Source organism: Podarcis pityusensis (genome assembly GCF_964106645.2).
Source record: "Podarcis pityusensis genome assembly, chromosome: 3".
NCBI lineage: Eukaryota > Metazoa > Chordata > Lepidosauria > Squamata > Lacertidae > Podarcis > Podarcis pityusensis.
Window position 1 is genome coordinate 94,124,896 of NC_138026.1, and position 20,911 is coordinate 94,145,806.

At 42.3% G+C, this 20,911-nt stretch overlaps 1 protein-coding gene and 1 long non-coding RNA gene across 3 annotated transcripts in view; one reads left to right on the top strand and one right to left on the bottom strand.

Annotated features, from left to right (window-relative positions):
• The window catches only part of IARS2 (isoleucyl-tRNA synthetase 2, mitochondrial), a 32,505-nt gene extending 12,564 nt beyond the window's left edge, over positions 1-19,941 (bottom strand). The window contains exons 1-14 of the mRNA XM_081000121.1: positions 19,697-19,941; positions 18,062-18,184; positions 17,499-17,655; positions 16,951-17,099; positions 16,811-16,860; positions 16,609-16,718; positions 16,413-16,503; positions 14,986-15,101; positions 13,859-14,028; positions 12,170-12,260; positions 11,886-12,037; positions 11,224-11,384; positions 3,201-3,303; positions 2,537-2,624 (exon numbers count right to left, since the gene is read on the bottom strand). Of these exons, the coding sequence (XP_080856247.1) occupies positions 2,537-2,624; positions 3,201-3,303; positions 11,224-11,384; positions 11,886-12,037; positions 12,170-12,260; positions 13,859-14,028; positions 14,986-15,101; positions 16,413-16,503; positions 16,609-16,718; positions 16,811-16,860; positions 16,951-17,099; positions 17,499-17,655; positions 18,062-18,184; positions 19,697-19,903 (1,768 nt within the window). The 5' untranslated portion in view covers positions 19,904-19,941. The remainder of the gene's footprint in view (positions 1-2,536; positions 2,625-3,200; positions 3,304-11,223; positions 11,385-11,885; positions 12,038-12,169; positions 12,261-13,858; positions 14,029-14,985; positions 15,102-16,412; positions 16,504-16,608; positions 16,719-16,810; positions 16,861-16,950; positions 17,100-17,498; positions 17,656-18,061; positions 18,185-19,696) is intronic.
• Positions 3,332-8,375, top strand: LOC308474245. Of its 2 annotated transcripts, none has more exons than XR_013984611.1 (3): positions 3,332-3,500; positions 6,214-6,409; positions 7,206-8,375. It is a non-coding gene; the product is annotated as an uncharacterized lncRNA (long non-coding RNA). The 2 variants fall into 2 exon arrangements; XR_013984612.1 differs by lacking the exon at positions 3,332-3,500 and adding an exon at positions 3,691-4,290.
• Positions 19,942-20,911: the final 970 nt, after the last annotated feature.

Below are 20,911 nucleotides of genomic sequence, written 5' to 3' on the forward strand. Positions count from 1 at the left end.
TAGTTCAAAGAAAAATAAAGAAGAAAAATATATGTTTTCAAACACACTTCTGACTTGAGACTGAAATTGGCCCAAGTTTGTGCAAACAAAAAATAATTCATTCTTAACTGCTCACATATCTCTATGTAGATATCTGCCTTCCCCCCCCTTACAGTTTACAACATGAAAAAAATGGGATAGAAGGCTTTTAATTAGGGTTATTCTTTACAGTTAGGGAACATAGGTTCTTAATAATCCTTTTTTTGCTGGAATATAGTATTCTGTATCTTTGATTATAGGAGACTTTAACCCATAGATTAAGTACAATTACCCAGACCTTTCCCTTAAACTACCACTGTCAGCACAAAAGCTCTAACCAGATAGTCTTGTTATAAAACAATCCCATTCATTTAGTTAAACATTAGTGTGGTGAGAGCTAGCACAAAGACGACAGACGGATTTCAGTGCTGTTTTTATCTGATGCTCCATTTCTCTGGCATCTTTAAACTTGGCTTAAGCAAGCAGATCCTTCTGCACGAGGAACACAACCTAATTCAGTGTTTCTAGATACAGAATACTCAAACCAGAACTAAAAGGCAGTATTGCATGTGTGTGTTTCGATGAATGATGGCTCTGCAAGTAGTTAAGAGTTGTGCTGCAGGGTTCTCCCAAATACTAGAGTACATTTCAACCATGACATTAGAATCATAGAATCATAGAATCATAGAGTTGGAAGAGACCACAAGGGCCATCGAGTCCAACCCCCTGCCAAGCAGGGTGTGTCCACGACTAAACAATGTATTGCAGTGAGAGGAATACAGCAAGATTCTCCTCTCCAGTTCCTGATATGTCCATTTTTAGTTGAACCAGGACAACTTCCTCCTTGCAGTTTTGTAGGCATGCACTGGGTGAAAAGGAATGGTTTTAACTCAAGGTGTTGTATTGTTTGTTATGGCTTTCTCTGCAGCTTTTGAAAAGGTACAAGTAGTTTAGTTCCAAAGATTCCTTATTTTAAGAATAGATAAACTGCTTGACGTAAAATACTAGTATTTTACAGATTTATAAACTGTTTCAGAACCAGAAGCTACTGGGGCAGTGTACAGTAAGATAAAATATAAAAGATACCGACTATAAAAACAATAAAACTGTGTCTTAAATTTGTACAATTAATACAGTATTCCATAAGTGTCTGGTCATACTTCAGGGAAAGCCTTCTTAAATAAAAATGTATTCAGTAGCTGTAATTATATTAAGTCGTCAAGCCATAAACAAGATCCTGAATGCTTAATGACAATTTGAGCTGCTGTCCCAGTCAGCTGGTTCATTGTCTTCAATTCCAACACAGCCCAGCAGACCACTGCACAGTTGACATTGAATGTTGGAGATAGACACCTTATCTCAAGAGTTTGTAGGTATCATTGGGCAGAGCTTCCAAGCAGCTATAAACTTGGCTTCTGGCCATCAGAATTCACCTGACCAAAATATGCACAAGAAAGGAAGAATGCACTGCTAATGCACAATGTAATGTGTTGATCCTGGTTATAAAACCATCTTTGTCCATCTCTTTCAGTTTCTTGAAGAATACTGTCAGGATTTTGCAACTGTAAGGGAGCTGTACAAAATTCACTATTATCTAACTGAATGGTTTCAAGACAAGGGGCAAAGAGCCCTTCAATAAACGCACTGTTTGCTGATGGTTCTATTGCTTCCCTGGGTTGCTGGGAAATTAAAAACACCACCACCACAACCCTGGGCCAACATGTTTTACAGTTCAACAAGATAGTTATCAGACATTTGTGTACTCCGGGTGTAAAGTTCAAAAGCATTGATGCCCTGTACCAGATTCCGACTCAAAGCAGCATCCCATGCTGCACCTTTCTGCCATTATACTGGGGAGCATATAAAGGTGAAGACATAGGTCTTCCCTGCCCCCCCCCCCGTTGTATATATGTCACCTCTGCAAATATTCAGAGGACTGGCTACTGACACATCCACAAGCACCCTGAAAAGCCACTATTTGCCTGAAGCAAGATTAACATACCGCAGCGCACAAAACCTAGCTCTTACACTTAGGAAATGAAATGCAATGACATCCATACACACTTAAACCTTCAACAGGTTTTCAACATTGTGTTACATAGGGGGAAAAAGCAGACTTACACTTTGCAACTGCTTAAACTAGGGTTGGGGAACCTGAAGACTTTCAGACATTGTCCTCCAAGTTCATCATAATCAACACCGTCATTTATTACCTGCCCCTCACCCTAAGCTCCCAGGGCAGGTTACAACAATGAAACCACATCATTGAAAACAGTTTAAAACAACAATTTACAACCACAAAAATAAGGCAAGTCCTAAAAATTTGCATCTCAGGTGTCAAAAGCCAGCGAAAACGTGTGTGTATTTTGGTAAATTGTCAGAGATGGTGGGAGCTATCACCCAACAATATCTGGGGGGGGGGGCACAGTTTCCCATCTCCCTGTGGACATTAAGGGTGAATGTCTATTGCCCAACTGCACAATTCTTGATAGTAACCGAATTTAAAACCACCCCTTACCTTCCAAAACATGAGCCCAAGATGTTCCACTATCAAACCAGATGTCTAGGACATCCTGACCTTGTACGTAATCCTGGACATCGCCAGCCTGTTCCAGAAATAAAGAAATAAAGAAATTAAGGATTCCACAACTCTCAGACAGATCAGTTTTTCTTCCATTTCTACACCCTTGAATTCTATATTGCAAAAATTCACAAAGGACCAGCCACAGTATAACCTTTTATTATATCCTCATTGAAAGAGGCGACACATGTCAGTGTCAACTGAAGAGAAAACTCTTCATGCATGTGGGGCAGCAGAAGCAAGTGGGGCAGCAAGTCCAATAAAACATTATGCTATAATAATTTTTTTTGGCATTTTAAGGTTTAAGCTATAGTTTTCTTTTTGAGTATATATATTGTGGGCATATTCATACAACCTATTAACAGTTCTAGTTACTGTCTTGACCCAGCTCCAGGATATTCTTTGGAACATGGGACATTACTGGGAAGTGCTTGGCCTTTGCTGCTTGCTCCCTTTATCCCAGTCTACCACGGTATATGGGATCAGAATTAACCCCTGGCCTGCCAGACCACCAGCCTCCTGGTTCCTGCTCCTTGGCAGGAGTAGCCATTACCTACACGGACCAGACCTTCAGAGAGAACTTCCACTGACAATGACTTACCTGTGCCAAAGCTTCACTGGGAAGAAGCTGCTCAATAGGAAGGGTCCACCAGGCATCACTGCCATGCTGCTCCACTATCTTAATAACATTCTCAATGCTTTTTCTGTACGGGGGGGGGGGGAGCAAAGCAGAGACAATGGATCAGGAGACTACTGCTAATATATTCTTCAAAATAGCACAAGACATTGAAGCAAACTGAGAACCAGCAGAACAGAGGTTGCTAATCTGGCGCCTGTGAAGGCCTTCGTTAGCACCCCCAGGAAGGAGCTCCCAACTCTGAGCATTCCCTTAAAAAAAAGAGTAAGTCTCCAGCCTTCCTAGACAAAAAGTTATGTAGCAAACTGTGCAGGTACTTCATATTGCTTTATCCTGCAGAGCAGCTCTCAAAGCTGGAAGTTCCCAGCTGCTTTCACTCAAACTGGTTGGGCAGCCATTTCCTCCCTCCTCTACCTTCCTGCTCACCTCATGGTTTGCATTCCCACTTTTTCTAGTATCATAAAGCATTTTTATTTTGGAAAGGGAGAGGTGATAAGAAGGTCTCTCCCCTGTTTTCTTGTTCCAGAGGGCATTTCACCCCAGAGGGGAGGGGTTAAGAGATGATGAGCAGCCCTTCTTGTTGTTTCTTGCATTTTAATTCTGAGTGGCGGACAGAGTGAAAAGGGGGTTTCTTCCCCACTTGCCTTGAAGCTTGTCTCATTACTTTTTTCTTGCCCTGAAGGATGAGGTTTTTAAATTTTTATTACAATAATATCCTCTAGGCAACTCAAGCTGGCAAGCATAGTTTTCCCCCTTACCATTATATCCTCGCAACCATAGTGTGAGGTACCTTAGGCTGAGAGACAGTGACTGGCCCAAAATCGCCCAGTGAACTTCATGACCAAGTAGGGAATTTGAAACCTGGTTTCCCAGGTCAACCAATCAGTTGCTGCTTTATTGTTATGTAGAAATACCAGTAGTCCCAATTTTGTGTCGAGCCATACCCACTTGACAGCCATTTTGTGTCAAGCAATGCCCCCTTGTGACGGCCATTTTGTGACTGGTGCCTACAACATTCCCTCAGAATTCCAAATCTGTCCCTGGGCCCCAAAAGGTTGGTGACCATTGCACTGGAACTTCCAGTTCTGAGACATGAGCTGTATAAAAAAGTAAAACTTTTAAAGAGGCAAGCTTTATTTCAGAACACTGTGACATAAGAGTCTGCCGGATCAGGCCAGTGGTTCATCTAGCCCATCATCCTGTTCTCACAGTAGCCTGAGGGAAGCACAAGAGCACTCTGCCCACCTGTAACATGGACATTATGGCACGTGGCTAGCAGCTGTGAATGGCCTTTTCCTCTCAATGAATCTGTCTAATCCTCTTTTAAAGCCATCCAAGTTGGCGGCTATGACTGCCTCCAGTGGGAGAGAGTTCCATAATTTAACTACAATGAATTTAAAATGATCCATCTGTTTGAAGCCTCAGGCTTCTTACCATGGAGAGTAGCCACTTCTGTTGTCATATTTTGCCTTCAATGATCGTGAACCTATCTAACTTTTTATAAGATAATATCTTGATTGAACACATACTGGACTTTAGCAAAGCATATAAAAGGTGATAACAAGCCATGTTACATTCCCTGAGAAAACAAAAGGGCAATAGCAATTGAACATACTTTGATGAGATTAGATTACTGCAAGTGAGACCTACAACAAAATGGTGCAGTGTGCAGCATTTCTATCAGGGTTCCAGCCATACCTACTTTCAAGATAGTCCACTGCATTCCCCTAAGCTTGCAGACTGACCACCCTCTTAACTGTGGCTGGTGCCATTTTGGCTACAAAACGACAGGCACTCACAAAATTAGGTGGCTATAGGATGTACTTCACTCTGCAACCTGACAAGCAGTTGATAGTGAAGATGGTTAGATATAATTAATAATCTGAATGTAACAGGCTTGAAAACAGCCACGTGTCTGGGGAAAATAAGAATTGCCTCCAGGCAACAAGGCACGAAACCTTCACAAGGGATAAATGAATGATATCAATGATATAAACATGACAAATGATAAACATGTGTAGGTGGGCAGGTGTCATTTGTGAAAATAGAACCATTCTTCAGAATCTCAGGCTCTCTCTCTATTTCCTTCAAGCCCTTAAGCAGTTTTGCAAACAAATTTTCAGAGTTTGCTGTTGTACAGACTAGAACCTAGCTTTAAAAGCAGTAACATTCCTGGAAGAATTTATACTCTATATATTCAATGAGTGTTACCTGCTAATCTAAAACAGAACGTAAAATTACGCACAAAAACATCAGGAAACTCCTTTTCTTAAGAAGGTAAAAACAAAATATGATCCTACAGATTTCTAATTAACCAGAATGATCAGCAACTTACTGTTCTCACATATTTTTTTTTAAAAAAGAACTACTAGCTATAGTTTTTCACAATCTCATTGGCCTCCAAAAACACTGTACAGTGGTACTTCAGGTTACATACGCTTCAGCTTACATACGCTTCAGGTTACAGACTCCGCTAACCCAGAGATAGTACCTTGGGTTAAGAACTTTGCTTCAGGATGAGAACAGAAATCGTGCTCCGGCGGCGTGGCAGCAGTGGGAGGCCCCATTAGCTAAAGTGGTGCTTCAGGTTAAGAACAGTTTCAGGTTAAGAACAGACCTCCGGAACGAATTAAGTACTTAACCCGAGGTACCACTGTATTTGATAGCCATAAAACCTTTCCAAATCCTGGAATACATCTCCACTCTCGTGGGTTGTTCCCCCCCCCCCCCAAAACAAGCGTATGTTTCCTGTTCTCATCTGTACAGTACATACCTTGGAAAAAAACTCAAGGCAAAAGTTCTCTCTGCAGTGTACATTAAACACCTTCCTCAAATATCTACTTATCACTCTACGAAGGGCAAGTTTCAGTTTGAGAACCATAATTCACAATGTAAGCAAAAGAAGCTTGGCTGTAAAACTTTGCCCTGGATTTATACGCCGTATTGGGCAGAAGTTGCATTACGTGTCACTCTCTAGGTTTCTAGCATGAAAATCCACAGGGCAATTCACGCTACCATGACGCCAACCAATCATTTTGAAGTCTGATATTGATTACACCAAATGCTTATTTAGTGGGAAATTAAGCAGCACTGAGACGTTTTTGGGGCGAGGAAAGAAACAGGCGCTGGTGGTTGCTGCTCCAACCTTTTTGTACAACAGCGAGGAGTGCCAGGTAAGCTCTCTTGCACTTACCTTTTAAGCTACTTAGGTAGGACCTTATAAATTTACAGAAATTAATGCAGATTTTGGATCAGAAATTAAGATTTAAGAGCTACGATGTGGAAGGATTAGCTCAACCAGGTGATTTAGTAATTTTCTTAATTAAATGAGGATAACCACATCCAGCTACTAGTGAAATCTAGGTGATGGGACATTTAGCTCTCACATGGACAGATATTCAAGTAGTTAAACTTGAGTACTTGGAAAGCAGCTGATTTAGATTTATTTTAAATCTAAGTCATTCCAACTAATCTGGATTGTCAATGAGGAAGCTTTCCCCTTATTTGAATAAAGTATCTAGTGTACAACAAGCTGCAAATGCTTTCACAAATTTGTAATTAACTCTTTCCATTTCTGCTCAGTGTTCTCACACTGCATAGTTCAGGATTTTGTAAGTTTTAAATTAAATTAAGTTCCAGAGGCCACTGTTTCTTCTGTAAGTGGGAAAACGTTTAGGTTCAGTCCTTCCACTTCATAGAGAGAAGACTGTTAATCTGCTTCATAGTTTAAGAAACAGTTTTCTTAAGGACACACAAGTCCTTACCTAGTAATTCAATTTCAAAGCTATATTGATGAATAATTTTCATTTATCTGTTGTGGGAAATTGAAAGCTGGTTGTATTTCTTTTAACATAAATTCATGTGCCTCTAATCTCAACATTTCTCAAAGCAGAGAAATGCTTCTCCAGAAAGGATTTTATCTGCATTCAAATACCATTTTTAAACATTTCTTCTTCTTCTTCTTTAAAGATTCTTTGATGGATCGTGGTACCTGCTGCAGCATAATCCAGTTCTGTACTATACTTGTGGGGCACCAGGGATGTACCAGATTCCCCACATGGCATTGGATATAAATGGGGGACTGGGTGGGGCAAGAGACAGCAAACTCTTGATTTTTCACATGTAACAGGTATGTCAGAAATGGACATTTAAAAAAAATCACTCTAGTAAATGTTCTATGGGCTACGCAAAACATTTGTTCTGCTTATCTTGAGGTTCAGGGGAACATTTCCCAGACACCTATTTTAGACGAGATGCAATAAGAACATTTACAGACCCAACGATGGACAGAAAAGAAATGCTCCAAGCAGGGCTGTCAAGTGTAACAGCAACTCCATGTGGACTAGCCATATTTCCAGTGGAGGTGCTGTTACTTTTGAAGGCCACTGACCTTCACTGGATATTGCCTGAAGAACAACTGCACAACAGAACAACTAGCTACCTGTTATTTACAGTGCATCAGCTCTACTGAAAACACCGTGTTCCCAAATTTTATTTCTGTATGATAATGTTGGCATGATGTCTAGCTACACACGTAAAAGTACCGTGTGTTCAGCAGAAAATGTTCTGACAAAGTTTCTGTTCAAAATTGAGGTTCAGGGTAATGACCTATGATTTGACAGACAGTGCTTTCTAAATCTGCCTGTCATTTCTGTAGGCCAATATTCTGAATACTTTCACTACTCCGCAAGGAATGCACAAGATCTGTATGTCAAGTAAACAAACACATAAAAGTATAAAATAAACATACTTTTATCTAACTATGCAGTCCTCATCTGCACAGAAGCTTAGTTTGCAGTCATGTATTACTAACTACTGTATTTAACCAAAGAGAAGATTTGCTTCACATGATTGCTCCGTAAACTGCCCTTAGTTTACACCTGCAAGTGATAATGTACAATCTGAGCTTTAAAAAAAACTGTTGGAGTTGACCAATTTGTCCCAATTGTTCAGTATAACTAGTCAGCAATATTAGTGGCATATATATCAATTGCATGTTTCAAAAGAGTACGCTTTTGCTGCTGCTTGTTAGATAACTGCCTAGATGTTCACTTCAAAACTACAGTAAGGAGTATCTTTGCTTCCAATAAAATGCTTTATTCAGCTATTTTCAAAATGTCATCCCATGTATGGCCAAGAGAGCTAAGAGTGTTTAATTTATTTTCATCCCTGATCATACAAAAGAAGAGATTTTATGATCAAGGGTGTTTTTTTATTAAATGAACCGAATTCATAAACAGTAACTTCCTGCAGTACAGGAGGGCAAAGTACATGATTGCAAGTAGTGTGCCATAAAGAGGAAGCAAATAATGTGTAGGATTATTTAGAACATGCGGTTTTCTGCGTTCATGTCTAGAGCTTGGAGCATGTTCTCTCGTACTTATCCGTGCTACTGCCATTTATTAACCAAAGATGTTACCTATTGAAATCTGAAATGTTGTACATATGAAGGGTATGTAGTTGGGCACCGACCTCTCATCTCCCTCTATCTGGCGCTACAAGTGAACAGTGCTAAGTTAGCAGGTTCAGTCGCTTCAGGAACACTGCTGGATTCGCCTTAACCAGAGTAAACACACACAGTGTCAAATCCAAGTAGACGCAGCACACGAGTATACGCAATCCCATAGCCCACTCCAGAAATCCTATTCCTAGTTCCAGAGTTGAAGCCAAACATGGCCCATCCACAAATCCTTTGTGACAAGAGACTATCAGGATCTCATGAACATCAATTTCAGAACTTCTAAAGCAGAGACTTCAGTCTTGCATGGTCAATTTCTTGTTTTGTTACTAGAATCACCAATGTGCTTTAAAAGCTTACAGAGTAAGAGAGCATGCACATCATTTTGATTTACATGATCACAAGCACAAACTCTTGCGTAAGAATGAAGGCACCTTGTTGCTTAGGCCAAGGTCTGCATAATCCAGCATTCTTGGCAAGAACCCCAGCAACCAGCAGATACTAAGCCGTTCACCGGAAATTAGCCTACCAGAATACTTTGGTCAACCTTCTTACCGACCCCTGCTCTGAGAAACACACTTATCCATCTCTATCTGCTGCAGAATGTTTGCAGAGGGAGTAGCGCAGAGGACAAAGAGTAAGGTGTGGTTAAAACAGGAACACAGACAGTTTACAACAGCAAATTGGCAAGACATTTCAAGAATGAGCAATGCCTTGACCTGCTTTGATACCTAAGCACCAAAGAGCAGGGGTACTAGTTCTGTAGTTGAGCCACAATATTTTGCAAACACTGTGAAATCTGAGGTCAGGCAGATTTAGGCCCAGCATTATTACTTCCAGGAATTAACCATTAGTTGTGTCCTTTTTCCTTTCCACCCAATCAGTTCTCTTAATCATGACGAGGTGGGAAAAACCTCTTCCCCCTGGTGCAAACTAGCCTCCCTGCCCAGCTTGCTTCTGGGGAAACTAAGCAGGACAGGACAGGATTGGGTTGCACAAGAAGAGTTCTCCTTTATTAATGAAAAATAGCAACCAGGCCTTGCAAATCAGGAATCAGAGAGGAGAAATAATAAAGGCAGACATATAGGACAAGAGGGTGACATGGTACTTCACCTGGCCACAAACAAACATCTAGGGGAAAGAAGATGGGCTTTTGCAAATCACAACTGACATAAAAGACAGTTTCTCTGTGACACAGAGGGATTATTGTTTGATGATGCAGTCTTTTCTCCTGTGAAAGCCAGAATGGAGTGCAGTACGGCAGATAGGCAACAATACCTGTGCTCAGTGATGTATTTCCTCTAGCTCCTGAGAGGTCTCCTGATACCCAAGATACTGGGATATTGGGACAGACTTTACTCTTTAGCCACTGCAACCCCAGGCTGCATCTGCCCCCGCTGTAAGAACTACAGCTGGGCGGCCTCACCAGGCCTCTGCACGGGGCAAGCGCTGCCATGAACATGTCTGTTTTTCTGCAGACAGACTCAACACTGTTTTACTCTCACCCGACAGCAGCAGTCTGGTGAACTTATGGACCTCATGCCTTTTCCTCACCTTCAGCAACCACAAAGAAACACCAGCTGCTGCTGCTGCATGGCCAGCCAAAGCAAACCACAACGACAGGGACTAGTTCACAGATAGATGCCGCTTCCCAAGGGCCAGCACAAATGCAAAAATAACCACCAAATGGAGTGATTCAAGACTCAGGCAGCGAGCTTGTTTCTTAGGGTCTGGGGCTGCCAGGTTGAGACCCATCCAGAGGCACACCCTCTTACTGTTTCCCAAATAAGTGAATGCAGGCTCATTCGTCATTCATGGAGGGGGAAACCCAGGGCTGCACTTGGCTCTCAGATGAGCAGGGTTCCCAGCACCACCCCTTCATTCCTTGACGCTAGACAGCAGAGCCTATGCTCCTTGATCTTGCAGTGCAATGTGCACTGCAAATAAGACAGGCTTCATCCTCTGTACAAGCGTTTTGCTCCCAGCAGGTAAATGCCTGTGGTCTGCCTATTTAGCACACTGTGATGGTTTGACTTAGAATCATAGAATTGTAGGTTTGGAAGGGACACCAAGGGTCATCTAGTCCAACCCTGAAATGCTGGAATCTCAGCTTGCATAGATGCGTCCCATTCTGTGGCCGCTTTCATAGGGATGTGCTGCAATCTGCATGCAAACCCTTGCGGAAGACATTGCCCCATTTAGTCTAGAGGGCTGCTCTGTACTCTTATCCCATCCCATGCAGATCCCGACATCAAAGCCAATAGCTGCACTGCTTGTTTACGCCCAGCATCCATCAAACTTCCTGAGAGATTTTAATTTGGGAACAAACATGCTAATATATCGCAGGACTGGATTTCCATGCAAAATGCCCTGTTTCGACAAATCATCCGCCACAGGAACCGAAACAGCAAACGCCAGAATACGGCATGTATTGTAACGCCAATGACTGTTCTACGCAAAAAAGATTGTATTTCTGACAGCAAACCGAATTCCTTTTTGAAATAAAACAGAAGACTGTAAAGTACTCACCTGTTTATTAATGATTCTCCCGTTTCCTTATGGTAAAAAACTGGAATGGGAACACCCCAACGCCGCTGCCTCGATATACACCAGTATGTTCTTTTGTCCAGCATCTCTAGCATTCTGTTCACCCCTGAGGCTGGGACAAATTTTACTTTCTTTAGTGCGTCCTGTAAAATAGCCAGAAAGCATTTGGCAAAGTTGAGACTTAAAGGAAGACAGAGGCACTATTTAGACCATGGATGGTGAGACTGGGGTGCCCAACTCCCATCAGCCCCAGCTAGCAAACCAATGGTCTTTCTTGCTACACATCACTCATCAGAAAGCCGCCTAGAGGCATGCAGTAAGACTGATACTTTTGGTAATTAAAATACAGTGGTACCTCTGGATGCGAATGGGATCCATTCTGGAGCCCCGTTCGCATCCTAAAGTGAACGCAACCAGCGTCTGCACGTTGCAATTCGCAGTTTCCGCGCATGACGTCATTTTGAGCTTCTGTGCATGCGGCAAACCTGGAAGTAATGCGTTCCGTTACTTCTGGGTCGCTACAGAGCGAAACCTGAAAACCTGAAGCTACTTCAACCCGAGGTATGACTGTATCAGCTATGCAAAGTATGCCCCCCTCCCACATACAAGTGAGTATCCATACACCTTAGAAGTCTGCCTTGTACCTGGGCAGCAGCCTTGAGATTTGCCGTATTAATGAACCACTGCTTGCTGGCACGAATGATCACTGGTTTCTTAGTCCTCCAGTCATAGGGGTAGCTGTGTATGCATTTCTCTTCTTTTAATAAGCTCTTTGTTCCTTGAAGCATCCGAATGACTGAGGAAAGTGAACAAAATTATCACTCGGCTGAAATTCCAAATGCTAATGCACTTCTCTTGGCACAACAGGGCATTCATTATATCTGATAAACTCCACTTTATTTCTGAATACAATACAAAATATACATACCAGCTTCATTTCCTTCTTCGAGGACAGCTTTCTTTTGAAGCTCAGACCCTGCAGCCTCTGTGAAACGTCCATCTTCACCCACCAGGCAGTCCTAAGGGGGAGGTGGGAACTTTTGAGGTTATGTCAAAAAAGTTGAGAAAGTTTTGTCTGATTACAGGAGTGTGAGCTCACTACTAGAAGGAGGAAGGTGATATCATTCTTATCCAGAGTGAGGTATAAGATGCTAAACTTTCCCACCAGAAGCAAATACATTTAGCCATGAGAGAAAAGCAGACTTCCAAGATTTTAGTGAGGAGCATTAACTCTTTTTGCTCAAAATGGCAACTACCTGTCCATTCTAAAAGGAATAAAATCTCTTACTGCTCATACATAAAACATTTTAAAAACTAAGATTAATATTTCAAATGCAAGCTTATGCCCCCCATCTCTCATGTAATTTATATTTTATACACATACAATTATATATGTTAGAGTATTACATAACTTCACGAATTCTAAGGGGATGGGATCTATCTGGAAGATACTGTACTCTCAGTTCTGGATTTTGCAGAATAACCAAAGTGAAGGAACTATAGAGCTGGAAAGAGCTGTGGAGAATAGCAAGGGCAGCTAAAGGATTGTTTTTAAACATGAAGAGGGTGTTATCAAAGCAGCTGCCTACAGTCAACTTGAGATGGCAAAAGGAGACTTACATGAGGTACTCTCTAAGGAACACAGGCACTTGGAACACCCTACCCAGTATGTGCCTACTCAGGCTCTGAGATGGGCAGGGGAGGACTTCCTAGTGGTATCACCAACAGGGACTTCTCTGCAGTGGCACCACAACAATGCAACTCTCCCCCTGTTGGAAATATGGCTGGCTCCTTCAGTCCTTCTAGCACCTTTAGAGGATGCATTTAGTCATTCAGGTATTTTGGAAGAACTGAGACAGTAAGGCTGTATATGATACTTTTAGTATCCAATTGTTTGTCCCCAATGTTTAAAATGTTTTCTGTTCTAGGGTATGGTTTTTTTTAATGCTTTTATTTGCACACTCTGGATGCTAGGCAATCTAAATGATATAAAAAGGAATATTAATAAAATAGAGGATTTATATACATCTTGTAAATCTATCACTATGTTTATTGCAACTGGATGATTTTCAGGACAGAATCAACAGCATTCTGCTCCTTTATTGCACAACTACATGCGCCCCATACCTGGATGAATACAACTATTGCCCTAATCCAATGCACAAACACATTCTGTTCCACCTCCAACAGTATACTTAAACAGATAAACTTTCTTGCATACAGTGGCTCTTCCCTTCCCTCTGTTCACCCCAGCAGCTTCCCCCACCCAATTTATTTTGGTGGGCTCCCCAATTCTCTGGAACAGATTTGGGCAGGTGGGGGGGGGGAAGGCAGAGGGGAGGAGAGGATGGGAAACCCTGTTGCACCAGCAAAGTATCACCTAAGTCAGCCTTCCAAACGCAGGGGCCCTCTCCACAATGTTTTAGACTACAAGTCCCCGTCCCTGCCCCCCCAGTGTGATCGTTGGTAGTCTTGTGTACCTTGATGGCACCAGAGTGGCTACTGAGTGCTATCAAGTGATTTTATAACACTTATTATGTTTGATAAATAATATTTTTGGTGCAAGAAGGGGGGAAAAACCCACATGTTAAAGACAAAGCAAGCAAAACCACAGTACCATGGGTAGCTGGTGATGAGAAGCTACACTGTAATCTTCCATACCATGAGCTGGGGCTGTATGAACTAATCCTGTTCCTTTTGACATGGTCACATGGTTTGCAGGCAAAAGGGGAGACTGCTTTTCAGGAATGGTGGGGTGTGAGCACACACCACTTTCCAAATCTGTACCTGAAGGAGAACACAGCAGAAGGAAATACAACAACTGACCAGTAGAAAAACTGCACACATGTATATATCTGGAGGGGGTTGGGGGATGGAGAGAGAGAAGAGGTTTGCAGTGTTTCGTTGAGGAAAAAGGTGGCCAAAGAAATCAGGCAGCACCTTTTCCAAAGAAATATGTACTGATAATTCAGGTACTTAAAGAAACTGCCAATAACAAGCACCATCTTAAAAAGAAGCATTACCCTCTTCTCTCATGTAGGAGAGTGTGCTACCTCCACTCCCTGCCCCACCCACTCCAGTCATTCCCATTGTTCTCAACTCATGAGCCACTTCCTGAAACTTCCTGCATTTGTGAAAGCTCTCCAAACATCTTAGAACCCTGGAGCGAAGGGAACATACAGTATTGTTTCACGATGAGGCAGTGCTATTGAGTGCCCTTGTGTTTTTTGTTACCCTGTACTCAGGGTTAATGAGGGGTCTGCATACAGATGAAGGTGATGGATGGTTGCGTGAGAGGCAGGGAAGGGGAGATCTCCCAGGGCAGGAGGCTAAACAAGTTAGTCAACTTGTAGAGTGTTTAACACCCCATCTCCCTGACCACTCAATTTAAAGTTTCCCCCTTCTTTCTATGGGGAGCTGTTGAATTACATAGCCTAGTTCAGTCAATCCTTTTGCCTGCCAGTGAGCAACTGGATTACCAGAGATTCACCTCCTAAAAAGCAACATGTGAACAGCCTGTTGAAGGAGGCGCCAAGGGCTACCTCAAGAGCAGCTACAATAATTTAATAAATAGGTTTATTGTTTCAGATTAGCTACCATTCTACAAATTATTCTAACTCAACTACAGGTAAGCTACAGGTAAATTATTCTAATTTACAGGAAAGTAAGTCAACAACCGATCCTCTACTATTCAGTATTAGAAATATACCCATTTCTTTTTTCAAATATTAAAAAGGAGGTTACCTTTACATGTTGAAATCACGTCAAACTGCATATCCAAAGCAGCAGCTATAGATTGTACTCTTTCTGCCGCTACAATGAAATGTTCCTCAGTGTCTGCACACTTCACAATGGAATACCTACAATTTTATGACATCTTTTAATTTAGCACCATTCAAATCGTAAAAAATACATGCAAGTATCACAGAGCTCTCCCCAAAATTAGCAGAGCAGATCCTCCCCATTTTGTGACAATCTGTATTTCCCAACGGTGCCACTAAAACAATTTCTATCATGGAAATGTTAATGCCATAACAAGGCATTTTTGTAGGACTCATTGTGATCAGGAACAGAAAAATCCACTTCAATGTTTCTAGAAGTCTGCACTGAAATAAATTACATTAGTTTCCTCATAAAGGTCGCCTGTCTTTGAATCAGAAAACAATTGGATACAATAACACAAGGCATCCTCCAATTTTATCTCTTTTTGATTTATGCTACATCCTTCCGTGACTACACAACTCATAGTCTCTAATAGTTTTAGCTAGGATTTTCCAAATATTTTTATTTAAATCCTCCTACAGGCTGTTTTTGCTTTGTTGTGGCCATTAGACATAGCTAATACAACATGCAAGAACACAAATTTAAGGCTTTTCCTCTTTAGCAGCTCTTTGTGCAAAACTACAGACTGCTTTTAGACTCAAAATGCTTGTTTTGTGAATGGAGTGGTGGAAGAGACTACTGGAAACCATGAACCCATGTCACATCTGATGCATTCACAACTATGATAACCTCCAAGGTGGCCCTTTGTTCATAGAAGAGATTTGATGTAGCTAAAGCTTAAGCGAATGGAAAACAGGAATACAGTGTTTTGCCATTTCCCTTCTCTTCTGTGTTCGCTGAAAATCTGCTCCCGGAGGATTTGGAGACTGACTCTTCAGAACATTGTGGGATGTGGTTCAGGGGGCACCAGACAGGAGGGGACATCAAAATAATCCCTGCTAGACCAAAAGCCCTACAGCAAGCTGCAACGCAGTATGTTTCTAAGCTTTACAACATGCACCTCTTTTTTAAAAAATTGTAAAGCAGTGAGCAAAAATGTTCAACAGAATAAAGGTAGACAATAAGTGGTCTTACTGCATCACTACATTAAATGCTAGAATACAAAGAGACATACAAATTGGCAATAAAATGCATGCAAAACACCTTTTTTTAAATCCAGAGGAGCCAGTACTGTTACCAGTCAAAATTAATGCTGCAAAATTACTCCTATTAAAGTAGAAAATCATACATATGTACCTGAAATAAGCTGTATTGAACTAACTTCTGAGTACATGTGCATATGATCATCCTACTTCTGTGATAAGAACAAAAACAACCCTAATCCCTACTGTTAGCAACAACAGATTTTAAGCATGTCCCAGAGAAATAAAAAGCAAATGAGTACATACTCTGAATTTGGCATATAACAGACAGCTTCATTCGATGGAATAGTCCAAGGTTGTGTGGTCCAGATTATCAAATTCACAGCAGGTAATCCGTCTACAAGGGAAAGTATATTTAATAAGCATTATTTCAAGTACATTAAAAGAACATTAACAAAAATTGTATTAAGAGTATACATAAAATACAACATACACAACATACCTATCACAGAAGCTAGCTTGGGTGGTGGTTTCAATAAGGGAAATCTGACATAAACAGAACGACTAACATGCTGCTGGTTGTATTCAAGTTCAGCTTCAGCCAAGGCTGTACTGCATGAAAAGAAAGTGTGAATTAAATAAGGAAAAAGGCCTTCCACTCTCTCACCGACTATATTCCAAGAATGAGTACGGTTACCACTTACTTTGTTGAAGGAGACCAAAACACCGGCTTATAGTCCTGATAAATATAACCCTAGGAGGAAAATAATACGGTTTAAGTAATCAAAACTGAATGGCAATCTTGACAGCGTAATTCTTACTTACCAAATAAATGTTAACTCACCTTATCAAACATTTGGTGAAAAATGCCCAGTTGTTTTGCTTCGTACTTTCTATCAAACGTATGGTAGCAGTTCTCCCAATCTGCCATTATGCCCCAGCGGATAAAGGCCTCTTTCTGTTTTTCAATTACCTTTTCTGCAAATTCTTTAGCTGAAATGTGGAGAAAAAAAGCCCATTGTGAATTTGAATCTCACAGACTACCTTTTCAGCTCTCAAAATTCCTCTACAAAGGCCTAGAACCAGAAAGCAGTTCTTGCAATTCTATCTAGTGAACAACTTGCCTTCAAACAACTCCCATCATCCCTGACAACTGGCCATGCTTGCTGGGGCTAAAGGAGAGTTGGAGACCGAAAGCATCAACAGGGCTACAGGTTCCCCAATCCTGCTTTAAATCATGCACCTATAATCTAAGAAGGTATCTCTCAAACACATGAGATCACACCGATTCTGCAATCCTCACAAACAAGACTTTCTATCAGACCAACAATGACAGAAATTGCACACCCACATCACAAACCTCTCTCAGAAAGCTTGCAAGAGGAAATATACCTTTCTGTCTGATTTCCATTGGAGAAAGATGTTCAGTTTCCTCAAGTTCTGACAGTGCTCTCAACTCTATAGGTAATCCATGGCAATCCCATCCAGGCACATAGTGTACCTTATAGCCTCTCATCACGTGAAACCGATTTGTGATGTCTTTCAAAATCTAAAGGGAAACCAAAGAAAAAGAAAAGCACACATATTTCTATCTCACTCTACAAATTCTCAGGGTTCCATCAGCATGTATTTAGATTCCACCTGCTCCAATGTTTAACAAACCTATGAACTCAGAGACTAGATACACTGGCAAACATTGACTGACTTCAAATTGCATTTCAATAAGGACACAATTCAACATTAATATGCCATGGAAGATCAACCATTCATTTCCATTTAATATCACACTCATTCTAGGATCCTCAATGTTAAGTTATTTTCTATTATTGTTCCATACATTTAAGTACACATAAGATCAATACTGAAAGATACAAAACTTTTATTGACTTGCTGGTGAACTGAATGTTAAGTATTTACAGAGGCAAAGCAGATTTATTTAGGAAGATAGCACTCACTTTATTCAATGCATGACCAACATGGGGATCTCCATTGGCATACGGTGGTCCATCATGAAGACAAAATTCTTGCTTTGTTTTCCTTTGTCTTTGCCATGAATACAGTTCTGAGAAGCCACATTTCTATAGAAACACATAATTAGAAATAATATTACATACCATATTCTAAACACAAAATGAGTGTTATTTTACAGCAGGGTCTGCAAACTTCCTTCCAATGGTCTATAAAAGGCATGGCCAAACTTGGCCCTCCAGCTGTTTTGGGACTACAACTCCCATCATCTCTAACTAACAGGACCAGTGGTCAGGGATGATGGGAACTGTACTCCCAAAACAGCTGGAGGGCTAAGTTTGGCCATGCCTGGTCTATGGTGTATCTGTGGATTTATGGTTGATTTTCAATTGTGATTAATTGCTTTTGCTTCTTATACTGTATTTTACTGCATTACAATTCAAATTCTGTGGAGCTTAACAATCACAACTTCCCCAAGGAACGGTAATTTGGTAAGGGTGTTCTGAATTGAGATCCCCAACCACTTTTGGCAATCTTAGCTTTCTTTACAGGTTTCCCTGGAACGAGGGGATTGCAATTAAACTAGTTTAATCTGTCAACTACATATGAAGTTAGCATATTGGGATAAGTCCCAATAAGCATATTGGGATATATGTAATGCAGTGCAATCATTTGCATTATGCGTATAAATTTCTGGGATGCCGATTGGAAAAGCTGGTGGGTTGGCACCCATCTTTCTTGGGAGACAACAGAGTGCCCCTTAGGGGGTGAAGTCTAATAGTTTGACTTACAGCGCCTGTTGTGGCTATAGAGGATTGCAAAAGCAGATTCTTGATATTAGTTGGACCTGACCTTCTGGTACGTCCCAATAAAATCAAACTAGCAGAGAAATCATTTGAAAACAATTAACACGCACATTTCTGTTATATGAATAACAGCAGCATCTCAGCACTTTGGTGCATGGGTAGGAAACGTTTCTCTCTCTCCCTGAACAAATCGCCTTCCTGAAGCTACTTTTTTTTTTAACCTCAAGTTACTTCTTGCTAAGAAAACTTCATTGGCAGCTTCAAAGTGGGGGGAAAGCAGGGCTGGATTTAGGTTTGATGAGGCCCTAAGCTACTTGAAGGTAATGAGGCCCTTTATATGTCCAGCTGTCCTTTGTCAACAACAAAATGTCACTGTTTTTTGTGTTGAATATATGCTATATTTTTGTGTTGAATATATGCCCATTACTTACATCATAGGAGCCCACACAACACACTGTTGCTGTATTAGGTTTTTATTTTACTTGTTTTTTATCTTATATTTTGGAAATGTACGTCCAGTTTTTTCCCCTTTACTTTTTTTGGGAGCCCCCAAGAGAGTGGAGCCCTAAACTATACCATGCTTAACTTATACGTAAATCCGGCATTGAAGGAAAGTGTCAGATTTCCCCTTCACCAGGACCCCGAGGATGCTCAGGTTTCCCTAGCGCCCGTGGTGGCATGACATGTCCCAACAAAAACGTGCGCGTCGATTGCACTACTACGCAATTTGGTTTGCAACTAGGGGGCGGGAGGGCATAATTTTTCAAAAAAGCGCTCCTCTCTCTCAGCCCAGCCTCCCCCGTTTCCTTCTTCTACCTGCTGAATCTCCAACTCCGTTTCGGGCTGCAGCCGGCCGGGCAAGTGGACGGGGAAATCGCTTCGGGGCAGCAAGACCGTCTCGCGGTATTTCGAGTTCGGGCTCGCTTTCTGGGCCCTCCCGGGCCCCGCAGACACCGCCCTGCATGCCCAGCCCCAGGCACGCTGAGAGGACTGGAGCAGCGGCGGCGCCCGCAGTGCCCACATCTTCCTAACTTTGCCCTATGGGCACTTCCGGGCCTGCTACGGCGAGCAGCGAGGGTTGAACGGGGCCCCGAAAGGGACATTTCAAACGGGTTCTTCTTTCTTTTTCGCGTGCTGCAAGGGGCGGGCGGGGTTTGAATTGCCCAGCGCCCTCTAGAGGTCGGTCCTCCCGCTTGCTGCTTGCGGGTGTGTAATAACAGCTGAAAAGGGCAAATGAAGCCCGACTTTCGGAGCTTTAATGAGCCACGCAGAAAGTTCTTGACTGGAAAACGCACAGACCGGCTCGTGGCACGTTTCAGATGCTGGAAGGGGAGAGAGGGTGCTGAAGTTTCAAAGACACCCTGGGAAGGCCGTAAGCAAAAAAGGCTTCACACAATGCTGCCTTACAGTTTGAGAAGCCGCCTCCCAACCCACAGAAAAGGGATGCATGTACACACGCACAAAAAAAACCTATTGCACTTCAAGGCAGCGGCGTAGCGTGGGTTATCAGCACCCGGGGCAAGGCAAGTAATTTGCGCCCCCTAACCCGGGGCAAGGCAAATAATTTGCGCCCCCTAACCCGGGGCAAGGCAAATAATTTGCGCCCCCTAACCCGGGGCAAGGCAAGTACAGTAATTTACTCTCCCAAGCAGCAGCAGCGAGGCTTCTCTTTCCCCCGCGCTCTCCTGGAGCTGCCTCTTTTCTTTCCTTTTTTCCCTTTCTCCAAGGCTTTTGGCTTTCTCTCCTTAATTGATTCCTCCTCCACACCGCAGCGTTTCCTAGCTGCTTCCCCTCTCTCTCCTCCTCGCTCTGCTTGCCTTGCCCTGCACCGGCAGCAGCAGGCGCAGCCAGACCCCCGCCAGCCAGCCCGCCCGCCCGCCCACCCGGCTTCCTCTCCTTTTTTTGCCCGCGGCAGAAGGCTTCGCTCTCCCCCTTCCGCGACCTCCTCGCCAAGCCGAGCGAGCGCGGGCTCCCTAACCCGTGGATTTTAGTAGGGGCAGAGAGCTGCTAGTGCGAGCGCGCCCCCCGCCC